The sequence below is a fragment of the Pavona decussata genome, unplaced genomic scaffold (genome assembly GCF_977016875.1).
Source record: "Pavona decussata unplaced genomic scaffold, jaPavDecu1.1 SCAFFOLD_19, whole genome shotgun sequence".
Lineage (NCBI taxonomy): Eukaryota > Metazoa > Cnidaria > Anthozoa > Scleractinia > Agariciidae > Pavona > Pavona decussata.
In genome coordinates this window covers 175536-192500 of record NW_028145442.1, presented here as the reverse complement: position 1 = coordinate 192500, position 16965 = coordinate 175536, and the positions used below count along the sequence as shown (strand labels likewise).

At 40.6% G+C, this 16965-nt stretch overlaps 1 protein-coding gene, 1 long non-coding RNA gene, 1 other non-coding gene and 1 pseudogene across 5 annotated transcripts; 1 reads left to right on the top strand and 3 right to left on the bottom strand.

Annotated features, from left to right (window-relative positions):
* Positions 1-5796: 5796 nt before the first annotated feature.
* Positions 5797-5960, bottom strand: LOC146486862 (U1 spliceosomal RNA). Its single transcript, XR_014858785.1, has one exon. It is a non-coding gene; the product is annotated as a U1 spliceosomal RNA (small nuclear RNA).
* A 197-nt stretch (positions 5961-6157) lies between these two features.
* Positions 6158-6324, bottom strand: LOC146486861 (U2 spliceosomal RNA; annotated as a pseudogene).
* Positions 6325-7254: 930 nt separating this feature from the next.
* LOC146486860 (uncharacterized) lies at positions 7255-12871 on the top strand. 2 transcript variants are annotated; one of them, XM_085090348.1, is made up of 9 exons: positions 7255-8002; positions 8573-8616; positions 8831-8857; positions 9398-9415; positions 10027-10053; positions 10502-10558; positions 11367-11390; positions 11901-12029; positions 12598-12871. In XM_085090348.1, exons 1-9 carry the CDS (start codon positions 7974-7976, stop codon positions 12795-12797), a joined length of 555 nt encoding a protein of 184 aa, XP_084946474.1. In that variant the 5' UTR covers positions 7255-7973; the 3' UTR covers positions 12798-12871. The 2 variants fall into 2 exon arrangements, with proteins under 2 accessions (XP_084946474.1, XP_084946482.1); XM_085090356.1 differs by lacking the exon at positions 9398-9415.
* LOC146486859 (uncharacterized) lies at positions 8981-16955 on the bottom strand. Of its 2 annotated transcripts, XR_014858137.1 has the most exons (4): positions 14527-16949; positions 10944-10988; positions 9778-9843; positions 8981-9169 (listed from the first exon to the last, which is right to left on the bottom strand). It is a non-coding gene; the product is annotated as an uncharacterized LOC146486859 (long non-coding RNA). The 2 variants fall into 2 exon arrangements; XR_014858140.1 differs by lacking the exon at positions 10944-10988 and having other exon boundaries at positions 9778-10020; positions 14527-16955.
* Between the last annotated feature and the right edge of the window lie 10 nt (positions 16956-16965).

Here is a 16965-nt window from a genome sequence, read left to right as displayed (position 1 = left end):
GCCAGCGAAAAAAGAAAATAAAAAGAACGTTAAGTAAGAAAGTCGAACCTAGAATGTTGCTGATTAAGGGCTCAAAATGGCGCCACACGAGTTTACTTCTAGCACAATTAATAAATACGTGATCAATGGTCTCCCGTCTAGGACAGGAGGCGCAAACAGCAGAGTTGATGTATCCCCAGTTCGTCAGCGCATCGCGAGTTTTGACCCCCCTAAGGATGATTAACCAGGGAAGATCATTCTTAAAATTTTCAGTGAAATCATCCCGGACAAGAGACCAGTGATCACGTAGGGAAAATCCAGGCCCAAGAATTTAAGACCATTCACGGGGAAGAGAGGGCGGGGAAGATCCAATCGACAACAAGGTCGAATAGATCTTCCTCGAACTCAATTCAGAGCCACCGATTTTACCTAACGTATCCAAAACATTTTCATAAAAAGCGGTGGGCAGAGCCGCGCAAGGCACAGCAACATCGCGCAGGCCGGCCCAGTGCGGACGCAAACTTGACAATCGCCGCCCAATAAAGTATTTACATAAGAAAAAGCTGCTGTCATCAGGGTTGTCAACCATGGCGACAGTAGCTGCGAGTCTCAAAGCCTCACACTCAAGGCGAAGATCGCACACATTAAGACCGCCATTCTTTAAAGATAAATAACACGATCTGCGGCTCACGGTCTCGATGCGTGAGCCCCAGAGAAAAGGCCAGATCAATTGGTTGACGCGCATGAGAACCCACACAGGCATAAGAAGCGTTCAAGAGAGATACAAAAATTTGCTAAGACCAAGAACATTGAGAATCATACTTTTGCCAATAAAAGATAGAGAGCGAGATTTCCAGAGGTTAAGGGATTTCTCGAGTTTATTCAATTTAGGCTGCCAATTATCAAGTTCTGTTGACTCGGTACCGAAAACAACACCTAAGATTTTCATTTTCCGCACCCAAGTGAGGCCAAGGGGCTCGTTAGTGCGAAACTTCCAAGCCCCCAGCCACATAGCTTCGGTTTTAGAGCGATTTAATTTAGCGCCCGAACCTCTTTCATAAATAGAGATGAGATCAAAGAGCCACACGAGAGATGGATAGTCTTTCAAAATTGCCATGGTGTCATCGGCGTAAACGCGCACTTTTGCTTGCAAGCCTCTAGCGCCTGGCAAGAGAAAACCCCTAACCTCTGGACAATTCCTAACCTGGCAAGCGTCTCCACGCAGAGAATATACAGCAAAGGAGACAGGGGGTCCCCCTGCCGCACACCTCTGCGTAGAGAAATTTTCTCAGTCAGCCAACCATTTAAAATTATGCGTGTGTGAGCGCCGTTATAGAAAACTTTGAAATGATCTTATAATCAACGTTAAGTAAGCTTATCGGGCGCCCGTTTTTCAGATCCGCGATGTTTCCACGCTTCTTATAAATAAGGCGCGTAGCACTGCCCTGCATAGAATCAGGCAGAAAGCCATCATGAAAGGAATCCTCGGCCACCTTGAGCAACAAGGGGCCCGAGGAATCCCAGAAACGGCAATAAAACTCAGCGGAAAAACCGTCCGGACCAGGCGATTTACCGCGCGCCAGACCCCCTACTGAATCGGCAAGCTCAGCGAGGGAAAGAGGTCCCTCGCAAAGCTCGCGATCATCCCCCGTAAGGGTCTTAGATAAACCGTCAAGGAGAGTTTGCTCACAAGAATCATCAGTTAAATCCGGCGAAAAAAGATTTGCATAAAAACGCACGTGCGCTTGTTCAATTGAATCCCTAGATGTTACTTCACTCCCTTGTTCGTTTAGAATAGAGGAGACGTAAATTTTCTCGCAACGCTCTCGCTCTAATCTGAAGAAATAGCGAGTGGGTTTCTGGCCTTCTTCTAACCATTGAGCTCTACTTCGGATTTTAGAGCCCTCAAGTTCCTGAAGGGCAAGCGCTTTCAAGTGAGTTTCAAGGGCGGCAATTTCCTCGCCGAGGGAATTGTCGCCCTGAACCAAACGTTGCTTATACGCGATCAAGCGATTGGTGAGGAGAACACGCTCGCGGCACAGCCGCTTACGCTTCTCCCTCGAAAAATCAATAATTTCTGCCCGCAGAGATTCTTTAAAGAAATCCCACCAACCTTTCACAGAAGCGAAAGATTCACAACAACACGACAAGTCATCAATTTTAGCAGAAACAAAAGCACAAAAATCAGTGTCAGCAAGAAGCGAATTATTAAATTTCCATAAGCCCAGGCCACGTGCGTAATCATCAGAAAGATTGACTTGCGAATCAATGAAATCATGATCGGAGAAACAACAAGGCGAAATAGAACAAGAGAGAACAGAAGAAACGACATTTTGAGACACAAAAAATTTATCTAGACGGCTACCGATCGTGAAACTAGAATTAAACCACGACACATCACGAGACCTGGGATGTAACTTACGCCAGACATCAGTAAAATTAAAGGCCGACCGGATATCAGACAAATATTTAGCGGGCGAAAAATTCCCGCCAAATTTATCAAGATCATGCTCATAACAGTTAAAATCACCGCCGATTACACGGCGATCAGCCGGCAGAAAAAATTCATGTAAATTATCAAAGAAAATCTTTCGCTCTGTCAGGTTGGTGGGCGCATACACATTAACAAAATTTATCTTACTATTACGTATTTGAATAAGAAGGGTAAGGACCCTCCCCGCTGAGTCTTTTCGCCAATGCAAGATTTTGCCGTTAAAATTCTCAGAAATTAGGACAGAAACACCCCCCTGCCTGCCAAAAGCCGGGGACCAAAAACTCGGCCCCGACCAATCAACAGACAAGCGGGCAATTTCATTAAGATCGGAAACTTGAGTTTCTTGAACAAAAACAATATCATAATTTTTCGCGCGATCAAAGATCAAAAATTCCTTCCTACTATCAAAACCGCAGGAGTTGATCGTGAGGAGCTTGAAAGCTCAGCAGGGGGGTCTTTACGCTTCCCTGAACTCTCCTCAGTTTCCATGAGATCTTGGTCGTTATCCTCATTAGGTAGTGGTGTGCTCAAAGCCGCAGCATCAACCGGCGTGGTTTTTTGCGACGGCGGAGCCACAATGCGCAACGGCTGAGTTGTCTTCCGAGCCGGTGCTACTATGTGAGAAAGGTTGGCAATTGACGCAGGTCTGCGTCTCGCAATTCGCCCAGTAGGTCGTGGCGGTAAGGGCGGCCTCAGACCAGATCTCCGAGCAGGTGGTACAGATGTTGGCGTCGCAGGCAGATCGACAGGAACTTCAACAGGAACAGGAATGTGATCCACGATGTCAGCCCAAGAAGCAGTAGACAGCGGGACCACAGACGACACGGGAGATTCAGAAGGCAAAACACGAAGATCAATTGACGCTGGCGTCGAAACAGGCACAGACTCGGGGGTTGGTACAGGAAATGGAACAGAAACAGAAGAATCCAAAGGTTGATCAAACACAGGACGCAGAAAACCCTGCGAATCAACGAGCGATGGGCCAGAGGTACTCGGCGCCGAGCTCGCCAATCCGCCAGACGAAACAGATTCCAGATCACTCAAAACAGGAGTTGGTGGGTCAGCAACCTCAACGGGAGGGCCGCCAGCGGTATCCTCGGGCATCGGTTGATCAGACGCATCATCAGTGGGATTTTCCTCAGGCCACGGGTCGTCAGGGCGAAAAGGAATCGGGGGATCGTAAACAGCAAACTCCTTGGTGGTGGGGTGATCAGCGCCACCCTGTTCTCCTTCATGGACATTCACATCAGCAGCTGGTTCACCTTGAGCAGCATTTCGTCCGGTTTGGCGATACCAGGAAAAAGGGCATGAGCGGGCAAGGTGTTGCCCACTCTTGCAAATGCAGCAATACATCGGGCGCACACACACGTGAGAAGTGTGACCGAGCCCGTCACAATTAAAACAAACAATGTTGCGGCATTCGGCCGCTTTATGCCCCGAACGGTTGCACTTCCTACATGTGGGCACTTGGCCGTCGTGATTCAAGCGAATTAAAAATTTGCCAAAACGAAGAAAGCTAGGAATGGCATGATGGATATGACACGTTAGTGCCGGAGACTATTGTAAACAGCAGAATGCTCACCCTTATATTTCCCACGACGATACCATGCAACATCACAAAACGGCGACAAACAATGAATAATAGCTGTATCACTGAGCTCATACGGCGCGTCGTACACCGTTAAAAAGGTGACCGATCGCTCCGCGTTGTTGGGCACAAAGTTCCGCGACTGGCCACGCTGGCGGTGCACTAGAGACGTTTTAGACAGGAAAGCATTGCGTAATTCGGCATTGCGAAATGTCAGAAAAATCTCACCAGATGGTTTATGTTGGAGGCATCGAATGTGTTCCGGCAGGAAACCTTCCTTCTTAAGAAGATCAAAAACTTCAGATCCTGGCATAAAAGAATCCGTTTTGAAGAAGGCCGAGCACGGACGGTCCGGAGTTACATTCAGGGCATGGAAATGCGTTTTCTCAAAGTCACTAAGCAGGGTTCCTTGCGGGCGGCTTCCATCTAACGGCGCATTGCAATCGGTGTAAACAGCATTCTCTGGAGAGTCCACAACGTGTAAAGAATCAAAATACTCGCGCTCCAAGCGAGAAACCTCGTCAACAAATTTGGAATTGCAGTCAGAGAAATTATCGTCATTCGAGACATCTACATATAACCAAGCAGAATCAGTACTCACACGGACATTTTGCGGCAAGGCCGCGGCAAGAACATCATCTTCCTGAACAGAACGTACCGTCATCGTACCGGCCGTTTAAAACAAAGTAAAAAAGCAAAAGAAAGACAAAAGAAAGACCCGGGGGCCAAAAGGCCAGGGCTTCCGCCAGGAAATCACAAATTCTAGACAAAAACTGGTAGAGCTTTGCCTCCCACAAGCCTCACAAATCTTGGCCAAATGGCCGAGAAGCGATAACGAACAAGTTCGCGGAACGAAGGGTGGTTCTTGTTCCCTAGCCTCGAGATATGGTGGCCCGAAAACTGTCGCATTTCCAGCTTCTGTTGCACAGCTGGCCCCCGTTTGTTAGCTGTCTACTGGTTTGTGACGTTGTACTTTAACCACCAACAGATAACAGACACGACACGCCGCTGAACTACGAGCAAACTGGCAGTATTGAAAGCGACAAATAGTCACGTTTAATAGTTACCCGCTGACAATTTGTGTAAGAAATTGAACAGAGAGTGATTTCGTGGAAACGAGGCACTCGTAGGCGACTTACCTACGTTGCTGATTTGCAGCTGATTCCGCGTTTCATGCGAGTTGTCATGGGCTAGTCACTTAAAAGAACGAAACGCGATCACTTTGTCACTTTCACGACCTACTCTAGGAAAAAAGCTAGATGTGTCCTGTGACACCTTCCCTATAAAGCTGTAAATTTGCGCCCGTTCCTCTTGTCTACGACCATACCACAGGGAAAACACCGGTTCTCGTCCGATCACCGAAGTTGAACCCTGTCGGGCAGGGTTAGTACTTGGATGGGTGACCGCCTTTTTTCTGGAAGCCAGCGTTTTGTTCGTTTGTTTTTTCCCGTATTTAACACAGCTCCACGATCGCCCGCTCGACAGCTCAGTTCATTCATTTCACGCTCCGCTGCAAGTAATTTTAAAAACGTAAGTAATTGCCGTTCTGACGTCGAATTATAGATACAGTAAAGCAACAGAAGGCCGTTTAACCAAACCTACCTTTCTCCTTTTGCGGTAATCACACCAGTCAGTCCGCCACTCCCTGCTCTGCTCTTGCAGCCGTCCCTACTCCATCTGAAACATAACAAAACAAAGCCGCGCGCATGTTAGTTGAACATTAACTAGCAACCATCGGGGACTAGCGCGAACGCAGGTCCCCACTACCAGAAATTATACGCTCGAGTTACCCACATTTGGGGTAATCGCAAGGGTCAACCCAATCGAGGTGCAATGAAAGGGCCTCACCTTGAGAGGACTGCCGCCTTGATCACAGTACCTCCCGCATCAGGTAAGTATGAAATACTTTGCGCCCCTTGACAACGGAAAAATTGCCTTACCCCTATATCCCTTGTGGTTTTTCTTTTAGTGGCCATCAGATCCGGGACTTGTACTGTCAGTACTCTCCTGCGTCTACATACATCCTATGGGGAGAGAGGCACACAAAATTCAATTCAATTTCAATTCTGTTTTTAGTTGATTATTTCTTCCCCGAGAGGTAGTGGGCCGCGCTCGGAGGTAGTGCTATACCGAGGCAACCCGTGGCTGGGACGAGGCAAGCCTCTTTTCCACAGCCCAGTTCCAAAAAATTAGTTTAATATATGAGCTGCTCAATGAGCAGCGTATCAGATAATATATATATTTAGGCTAGCCTAAAAGCGGAGCTCCACAATTAATATTTTTTAACGACATATAAGTATGTTTATCGAATTAGCTGCCTTGGCCTGCTTAATCAATGAAAATAATTAAGGAAAAGTGACGAGACCAATTCAGAGAAAGCTCTTCGAGCCCCGTCCAACAAAATAAAAAATAGTAATAATAATACTAATAAAAAATCACAACTGGGTTGTTGTGCTGTTTTCTTGAGCTTGTTATTTTGGTTTTCAAAAGCGTACTCGGACACACATGCCATTCATATGATTTCAAGATGCAAAATGGGATTTACCTTTTTTTTTTTTACTTTGTTCGCTAGGCTAAATAGTTCATCTAAATTTAGTGTACAGCTGCTATCTTATTCAATGTAATGTTGTTCAAGACACAGGTTATTTGGTACTACTGATAAATTTATTGCTTGATCACAGGACGCATACAATAACGTTGGAATTGAATAAACAAAGGAATCAATAAACGATCATTTACCCAATTCAGGATTGTCAAATAAGGAATCTATAACCACATTAGGACATTGTTTTTTACTGTTGCTGCTCTTTAAAATCGAAATTCGTTACCTTCCTATCTTTTGCATAGTTAACGACGAGGCAACTATTTTCGCAGCATTTGAAACAACATCGGAAAACTCCGTTAAAAAAGCACTTCTGAACTTCCGTACGACGAGCAAAGCACAAAATGATGTTAACCTGTGCAATCGTGGCTTTAACAAACGGATGCGAGCACGGACTTCCCTTTCTCCATGTATTTTTTGACGCTGTTAATTTGCTTGTCTGGTTGAAATAACGTGAAATTAAAATTAAAAAAATGTTCATGATCACTATGAAACGATGTACTACGTTGTACTGACATCAGTAGCGCAAAAAAAAAAAAAAAAACCGCTACAAGAGATAAGGGGGGGGGGTGCGTGAGATAGAAATTGGTCGCACCCGATTAGTGGGTGAGGGAAGGGAAATCAATGTGAGTGCGCGCTTCATAGCGCCAAGATAACGCAATTTGGGCAGGGGCTATGGTACGATCATCTACACAAAAACAATCTGAAAAAGAAGAGTCCTAAAATACTTGTGGTATTCTACTGAGGGAATTGTTCTCCTCACCTATCTCTTCTTTTAGAGGTTCGCCTGATTTTAGAATATTAAAAAGCTTTGAATTGACCTTTCGAGTTTCCTTACTATTATATACTTTTGCTTTGTATTATTCTCGGAGCGAGTTACCCAAGCTTTGTTTTTAATGCTCTGCGTTTTAATACAGCTTTTTAATGATCCAACATCATATGCTTGTCCAAACGTGACAGCATGTCAAATGAACAATTTTCACGCAAAGGATTATTTTTATTGTAGATTTTTTTTTACTCGTATTATATTCTCTTCAGTTTAACTATTTTTCCTACATCAATCTTAATACATTGACCTTTACACTTAGTACACATCTTTATACACAAAGAAAGAGGAGATGGGTTTTTGATCAACGGCGCTTTCGTGTTAATACCGATAGCCTGGTCTCACTGCGAAAAGCCTCCTATCAACAGCTGATGCAGCTGATGTTCAACGTTGGGCTCCGTAGAAATGTGCGCGGGAAATTTTTGGGCAACCGACGCTGTTTTCCCGCCATTTTTAATCATATAAGCTGCAAGAGGTTATTTTTATGTCAGTTGGCGAGGGTCGACAACAAAGGTGAGGAAATTTTTATTCAGTTTTTCTTTAACCCCAGACGTTAAAAAATCCCCCCAAAATTCAGCGGATAAGTCCCTTCTACTTATTTGGCAATTTTGTGGAGGTGGGAATAATACTGTAGGGTGTTGCAGAAGGGCAGTGTGACCACGGCGTCGCATTGTCGCGCATTGTTGACGCCAATTTGGAGGAAGTTTCTGTTGTATGGGTCTTGTATCAATTTATTGTAATTGCGCCTCTTGGACTGGTTCAAATCTGTTCAAATTGAGTTAAAATTTACGTATGTCTTTTAAGCAGGCATTGAAAAAAATTTTGCGTGAGTTTTTAAAAGCTATCAGAGTGTAGCTCAAACACGATATGCATATTACAATGACAAAACTTGCTTGCTATTAAAGCCATTTTTCCTCCGCAAAATCCCCCATCCCTTCTCCAAAAAAAAAAAGATTAGATATTATATAAGAGTATTTTACATATACTGGATTATAATTATACCGCTAAGTTGCTTTGTGTGTTGTACTAAAAGGAAATGACGCTTTTGGAGTTAATTGCAGCTGCTTGATATTTTGTTTTCAGAAAGATGCCTTCCTTAAATCGGTTTGTTCGTGCGGACCGAAGAAGTAAGTGATAATTATTCATCTCTATTTAATAGCTCACATGTTGAACTTAAGGTACCAAAACCAGACACATTGAAAACCCCCGTTGTAAGTTACACAATGGTTGTAATTTGTACAGTTTCCGGCCAGTTTAAGAATTTGAGCGCTCCATTCAAGCTTGCATAACTTCTTAAAAGTAGATAGAGGCCTATGTTTTTTTTGTTTTTTTTTCATCTAGACATACAACCCAGAGGAGCACAGATTGGTAGGTTAACTCGTTTGTTATTGAGACTTTCCTTAAACAGTGCAGTTTTTCTCCTTGTACCTTTAAAAAAAGCAATAAAATACAGTCTATTAACTCTGATATACATTCGTGGTGCTACAAATCTCAAAGGTTTAAATTTTATTGCATTTCATTCCTTTTTTGGGAAATTGAATTTCTGTACAAGGTTCCTTTTTATGTTTACAAATTATATGTGACTAATACACTCCCGTACTCAGGGTAAAATGTTGGATGGGTCCTTTTCCTTGCTCCGGGAGGTTTTCTTCCGAGTACTCCAAGCGGTTTTCCCCTCTCCTAAAAAAGAAAAAAAAAACTATTTCAAAATTCCAACCTGATCTGGAAAGTGTCCCAATAAGTGCATTATGCTTTATACACTGAAACTGAAATGAAGTCATTTTTAATTAATGTTATTATTAGTTATTATTAATGTTAGTATCGTTGTTAAGTTTATACATATCCCAAATGGTAATTTTAGTAATTTCAATAAATTGTATTAATTTATTTTTTGTCAACCATACCAAGGAAGAAGATTTGAAACTGGTAAGCTCTTCAACGTGAGATGACCACTAGTTGAAATCATTATTCTCTGAGTGTGACATTCATAACAATTATTGTCCTGTGTGCGTGGTACTGCAAAATTCTTGTTTTAATTTAATAGTGAGGCTGTTCTTCATTATCCCCACTCTACAATCTTCATGCAGAGAAGTTGATAGAAAATGCAAACCCTACTTTTTTTAAAGTATTCTTTTAGTAAATATTTTGCAATAAAGCCAAGCAGGAGAAGAGAAAAAAAAACAACAACAAGCAATTCATGCTAATATAGCGGTCGTATAGTCACCGCCACCCAACCCTAACCCTAACCCTAACATCAACCCTTAAACCCTAACCCTCCATATACTCACCTGATCATCCATATAGTAACCCATACAGAAATGATGCAATCTCTGTAAACTGTCCATGGCATACATCTATTACATGAAAAAGTTAATGTTTCACTAAATGTAGTTGGCACAGCAAACTAAGCATCACAGATCGATATAAAAAATGGAAAGAGTGTCATTGGTTTCCATTTTGAATGAGGTGGAACTGCATTAGCTTAATGTAGCATCTGATACTGATACAAACTAAATTAAGCTTCTCTGTTTCTATAGATCGTGAAAGAAATGAAAACATGGAGGGTAAGTAATATAAAAATAATACAACATGCATGGATCATTGGTTTTGTTCATCACTAAATTTTGTTTAGAAAACTTGTAATTTAAAGGTCCATAAGAAATACATGTAACCTCAACTAAACTTTTGTATAATTTACCTCAGATGTCAAAGCTTCTGGGGTTTTTAAATCCAGAAAAAAATTTCGTCAAAGCAATACATTAATTAACTGCTTAGAAATTTAAAACCATTATACATTGGTGACTGTTTTCCACTTTTCTCATGTATTCGGAAGAGAAATTATTGAAAAGAAACATGTACTGTAATTGTTATTGGGTAAATCAAGTCCATGCATTACACAGCCACTGCTATAAAAAATGTGCCCTGTGCCAGTCAGGCTTTATTGAATTATGTACATGTGATTGAATGATACAATACATGACCTATATAAAGAAATATTTCTTTTACTTTCAGTCCTACATGAACATCATGATGCAGAAGGCGGGGCACCTCCAGCAGCCAGAGGTGATGGTAAGTTATTTATAAGAGAAGATAGATGAATCATGTTGTGAACAATATGTTTTGACATTAGGGAATTGTAAAAGACAACTACTCCCTTTCACTTCAGCTACTGTACTGTCAGCAGCCATCAACTCACGTTTTAAAAGTTATTTCAGCACAATTTGTGCATTTAGTTATGTTTACTATTAAATTCCCTCATTTACAAGACATTTTTTTAGCTGAGAGAATAAAGATTGCAATATTATGCACTTTACTGTCATAAAATACCTATAGTAACTTTACAGTATGAGAAAAAATTATTTTAAAACACAAATCTTGGTTGCAAGTACTGTCTATAGAGAATCAACCATTAACATAATATTACTATTATTCAATAAATTGTGCATATCATCACCTTATCCTAAGGCAAGGAGACTGAATCACAGGATGTTCTGCAAGATTGAGCGGAATAAGTATTTTATTAGTCAACACATTGAAACCAAAGTACACAGAATTTAATTGCAGGAAAGCTGGAGACAATGTTGGTTTTGCAATTTTTCTCCCCAGCAACTAAAGTTACATATATGGTATTACGTGTACATACTAACTGCAAGACACGAATATTCAGTGCACCTGATTACCGCATTTAAGCTATAGTGTTACAGTGTGTTGAATAAGAAAATTACAAATTAACCCTGGCTTGTTGGCGTCCTAATGAAAATTAACATTTAAGTCTGTGTGAAATAGAAGGCATGTGACACTTTTAAAATTTATGTTTTCCACTCTGATCAAGAACGCACTTGCTCAACTGATCACAAACTAAATAATTATTTTGCAGCGGAACCTCCAGTGGTGGGACCAGGTAAGTCAGTACAAAAATGAGAAAGATCAATAAAATAGTAAATTATAAATACTAGCAGTGCTGAATATAATAGTTGCAAGCTCAAGTTTTTTTGTGTGTTGATGATTGTTTTACTTTTACTCAATGAGGCTAAATAACTAAATTACACTATCCTGCCACTTTTATGGAGCTGTGAGTGTGTACTTTAAAGTAAATGCGGTATACAACTCCAAAAAGCTGAACATTTTGTTAAAATTACTCACTTTTAATTATGTCTCAGAGTATGACAACATATTAAATCGTATTAAGCATTGGCAGCAAAAGTTTTCTCTTGTAACTTTTGTTTGTTGTATTACAGTATGTTTAAGAAAAGCCAATTATGCAGTATTACAGCAAACAAAAGATCTTACTTCAGCACTAAAAATTATTTACTATTTTTTAACATAATTTCTCAAGAAGCTGAAATACACATTTTGATTATTATTCTTGTAACTGTGACTTGTTTCTTGAATTATTTTTTTTTTTGTAAAGACCAAGAAGATGATGTTGAACAAGAAGAAGAAGAGGAGCAGCCCCCACTGCCACGTTTGGAACGTGGTGGTGGGAGGCTGCCACAAGATGGTAGGAGATTTAACAGAGCTGGGGGCCGTTTTGAAAGAAGTAAGTGATTAGGAGTGATGTAGTTGTTGAAATAACTAAAATAATTATTGTCATTACAATTTTGGTGTGTAAAAGGAAAACAGGGAGTTTTGGTTAGGAGCAGTGAAATTTATATTGATTACGAGATGAAAGCACAACAATGGGCTGTTAACAATGGAAGAACAGTAAAAAAATAAATTATTCAAATAAATCATTTTATTTTTTAATTGACAATGTCTTTAGCACAGAGCACTAACTGGGTACACTTTCCAAATTAAATATTTTGAATTGAAATTGTTCAAAGCCTGATTAACCTTACTCTGGGGTAATGTGAACATTGATTTGAGTTTAATTACTAATAGATAACGTTTTGCAAAAATATTTTAGTCCCTCAGTTTTGATGTCAACTTTTCTTTACCATTAGCTTACAATCAGCTTTTAAGTACCTTCTTAGTAAGCATGTTGTGGATAAGCGTTAATCAGCTTTCGAACAACCCAGCCTAGGTTTGTGCGTACTGAATGAATTAAAAAAGAATTAAAGTTGATTTATTTTAACGTTAAGTGATGTAAATTTTTTTGTTTGTTTCAGGAAGAATTAAATGTTTCAATTGTCAGGGGTGGGGGCACTCCTATAAGGAGTGCATCTCACCCCGTCTGCAGAAGGGTGCTCCTGATTGGGGCAGCCGCCGTGGCCGCCGTAGTGGCCAAAGAAAGAGGAGAAACGGCCACAACGGCGGCAACGGCCATGCCTCCAATAGCAGGCACCATGTAACATTACAATTTTTTTGATTTTTTTTTCCATTTTAAACTTTTGTAAAACACCTTTTTATGGTTTGATTAAAATGATGGAAACAAAAACCTTACAGCTGTAGTACTGTTATGTTTCTTAATCTTTATTTGACTATTGACGGATCACTGAACTGACATCACCTTCCAGAGATTCAATTTGCATCACTATCCATATAGCTTATTAGCCTTTAGTTGAAAATTTTGAGAGGAAAATTTGGAGTGGAAAAGTTTAGACAGTAGAAAAATTATTTTTGTTTGGTTTAGTTTTTTTCTACCTGCAACTAGATGTACTGGTTTATTAATTAATCTCCTCTTGAAGGCATGATAAGAGGCATTAACTGACACCATGTCTGCTACTTCAGAGTTTGCTTTTTATCATAAATTAATAGCGAACTAATAGCAAAGTATTTTTCCCAGTTTATCACTATGCAGGAAAAGCAGATTTTAGTAGTGGCTATTGAATTCCAAAAGGAAATTGGGGGTAGCCGGGCATCCTTTTAGTGATAACTTAGATCCTGTCCACACGTATCCGGATATTTTTGAATCCGCAACTTTTTCTTTCCGGATACGCCTATCGTCCACACGCATCAGGCGAATTCGCAAGCAAAACCGGAAATTTTTAAATCCGCTCTCCAGAGTGGAAATTTTTGAATCCGATAACATTTCGGATTCGTGTGGATGGTGGAATATGGATATTTTCTGATACGATCATGTCAGAAAATTGGCGCCAGTGTTTACCGCGCAAATTTAATTATAGCCGCCGATCAAAAGGAAATAGCTTCTGTGCTCCTTGGGCTTATTTCCAGTCTTTGAGCTTGTATGCAGCTAAATGTCGCTCTACTAAATGCTGAAATAAGTTATGCCAGAAGGCGGTTTGACATCTGCAAGTTCTTTACGTTGTCTACCGGCAGAAACAACTCAAATGAGCAGGAAAGCAATGCCGTCCTCGACGATTCTGGGTTAGACCTGGACGAACCAGTGTCTGGTGGAATGGCGGGAGAATTTCCGCATGAGCAGGGGCTCCCTTTATGAATTAGCTAATGAGGTACGACCATATATCGAAGGCAAGACAACAGTAGTGCGTGCCCCCGTAGATGTTGTTAAGCAATTAGTCCTGGGTACTAGAGTGAATCCGGAGTGAATTATTCGAATACGTGTGGACGGGAGAATTCGATCTGAATACGCTGTGATCAGATAACGTGTGGACGCGGATATTTTCGTATCCGGAAAGAAAAAAGTGCGGATTCAAAAATATCCGGATACGTGTTGACTGGGTCTTAGCAACAATTGTTCTAAAAAGCAGTAAAATACAAAACAATGTATTGCGCTTTTTTCCAACTTGAAGCTTTACAATCTCTGTAAAATGCATGGTTTAATACTCCCAAATTATTTCTTTTTGGATGCCAGAATCACTTGCTAAGTTCTGCTTTCACCGCATAGTTTTAAAGGGCCCAAAAATATCCCTGTATTAGTAGGCACTAGCTACCTATAGCAATCCCGAGTAACTCGAGATGCACAGAACGTATGCGTAGTAACAATAGTAGGCAATGGCTTGCAACATCAGCACTTGCATTTGTTGATGATGGTAAGTTTACCTTTAGTTCAAATAATAAAAAAAATGTTTTAACAATAATAACAGTCTCGTCGTTTACAGTTTTCATGACTCAACTAAAATGGTGACATTTTTGTACACCGCTTGACTTTGTTTCCTCTACGAACTCGATCTTACCTCTTTAGAAACATCAACATCCTTCAGATAACACGTTTAGGAAAGCATGGCCATCTGAAAATTCTAAAACCATTTTGAATAGTAGTGGTATCATCCCAGGTTATTATGCTATCCGACAGGGTAAATTTACTCGCAATTTCTTCCGCTGCTAGTTTGGAAGTGGTACCTATGCTTTCCGTAGACCACCCAGTATAAACCTCATGGAAGTTGTGTTGCTGTAATAAAACGAGAAGTTTTGCTTCTCCGTCGTAAAATAAACCGCAAATTCAATTTTGAAAGCCCTCGTTGAATAACTTGAACTGTACCTGCGCAAAAGGTGGAGTTAGTGTAGCTTCTTTTGGGGGGAGCGTTGCGTGACAGCCCAAAAAACGGCTGCGAGGCGCGCACAATCTATGATCGACAAGTGATCGACAGCTTAGTCTTCGCATTAATGCCATTGGACAAGAAAGGGGGGGTGCGAGGAGGTGTGACAAAAAGGCCTGGTCACTGAGTCCCCCCACTGAGCCACGGGAAATGTACAAATGTTTAACAAATTACGGTGCAGTGACTATTGGAATGGAAGGTTATTCTCAACAGTCCAGCGTTTCGGAATTTTGAGTACTACCAAGGTAACACAAATTTACCCTTGAAAAACATTGGATGCCTGACTTACCTGATAAACTAACCATTATCCTTATGTAGCGTAATGTTTCGTGTGGAATTTGGTCGAGAAACAAAATCCCAAAGATATTCTCCGCACGAATTGTTTTTCGGTTTGTGCCGAAATCTTTGCGTGTTTTTATTATAATGCGTACACTCGATTGCAAAAACGTTAACGCCTTAAAAGCAGAAACCATAAACGATGAGACCCAGTTGCTTTAGCGGTATTAGTCAAAGTGTAGTCAATTTATTCCTCGCGAAGCGAGGTTAATAAATTTGTCGTGCCGAGCCTGCCCGAGCGGAGCTAAGCCGCGCGAATTCGAGCGAAAAATATATTTATATATATGTATGTATATATATTTTGTTTAAGGTGTCCGCAATGTTGCCTAGCAACGGTGAAAAACAAAGTACGAATGACGTAAGGCTGTCTGGCGTCGTCTGGAGCAAAATTTGCATACATCGGGAAAGTTTGCGTGCCAGATCAAATTTCAACTGCAATGTTCATCAATATTCACTGGATACAGAACTATCTCTCCAGAATCTTTTCCCTTTCTTCCAGAAATCTTTTTTGTGAAAGATTGCATTGAAGAAATTACACGTTTTGTGGCCGCGGTAAAATAATTTTCCGTGGGAAATAAATTCAACGAACACGACAGCGCTGCACGCCTGTTGTACATTTCATCGTGTCAGAAATAGATTTTTAACCGCAACTAGCCTGTGGAACGACCATGCTCATCAAAATACAGTAAAAACCCGCGTGTAAGAACCTGCATTTTTGAAGTCTGGCGAAATAGGTTCTTGTATTTTGGGGTAGCTATTGGCAATTTAGTGTAAGTAGGTTCTTAATTAGGTTCTTAATTTCTATGAAGGAGATATGGTTGTTGATTACCAGAAAAATAAATAAACTTGGGTTTGGCCCTGAAATATACAGTATATATTCACAACTGTACTCATATAAACCCGTTTTTGTTATAGAAATCAATACTTTTATTTGAAATTATAGTTTGGTATTTTCTTGCGATATAAATTTGCAATCTCAAAGTCACCTCCTTGGTTATAATGTTATCATAATTTAACTGTTACCCATATATAAGAACCTGCTTGATCTTGCTTGGCTAAACAGGTTCTTAATTTTTGGGTATTAAAATGGCAAATTTCTGCCAGCAGGTTCTTAAACCACTAGGTTCTTACACGTGGGTTTTTACTGTAGTTGCTATGTTCAGAAACCTTTTAATGTCCTCATTCGATGCTACAATACGAGTAAAGAGGGCTTTCCACCCAGCCCCAGCTTCGCGAGGTTTTGCGAGTCACATATTTCTAGTTTGCATAGTGTTCTCTCCTCATGCGACGGTTGTTGACCAAAATTAGTTACACATGGTAAATGATGGAAACTGTCCAAGCTTTCCTTAAAGTGTTTTAGTTTGCCAACAAGGGCAAATTTGTTTGATACACAATTCGCTATTTGCCTAAGTTCAAAACATGCAATGAACTTGAGTAATATTTGTTAAAAAATTATTCGGAAGAACTAATTCAGCACTGTATTTTTAATTGTGAAGAATGAGAATGGCAAATTATTGATTATGGACATGAGATATTGTTTCACTACCCACAATTTCGTTGGGTCTCCTCGTTCACGGTTCATGCTTTTTAGGTGTTTCTGCAATTCAGTATACACACCACTAGTACGATGTATCACACTAGCACTCTTCACAAACTGCAAAAAAGCAATATTATGCAACTATACAGTCAAACCTCCCGTAAGCAACCACCCATAATGCCAAAGATATGTGGTCGCTTACC

Bases quoted from the DNA above. Each gene is read 5' to 3' on its own strand.
- LOC146486860 (XM_085090348.1), top strand. From the start codon at position 7,974: ATGTCAGTTGGCGAGGGTCGACAACAAAG. The intron at 8,617-8,830 runs GTAAGTGATAAT...TTTTTCATCTAG, and splicing joins TGTTCGTGCGGACCGAAGAA to ACATACAACCCAGAGGAGCA. The intron at 10,559-11,366 runs GTAAGTTATTTA...ATTATTTTGCAG, and splicing joins TCCAGCAGCCAGAGGTGATG to CGGAACCTCCAGTGGTGGGA.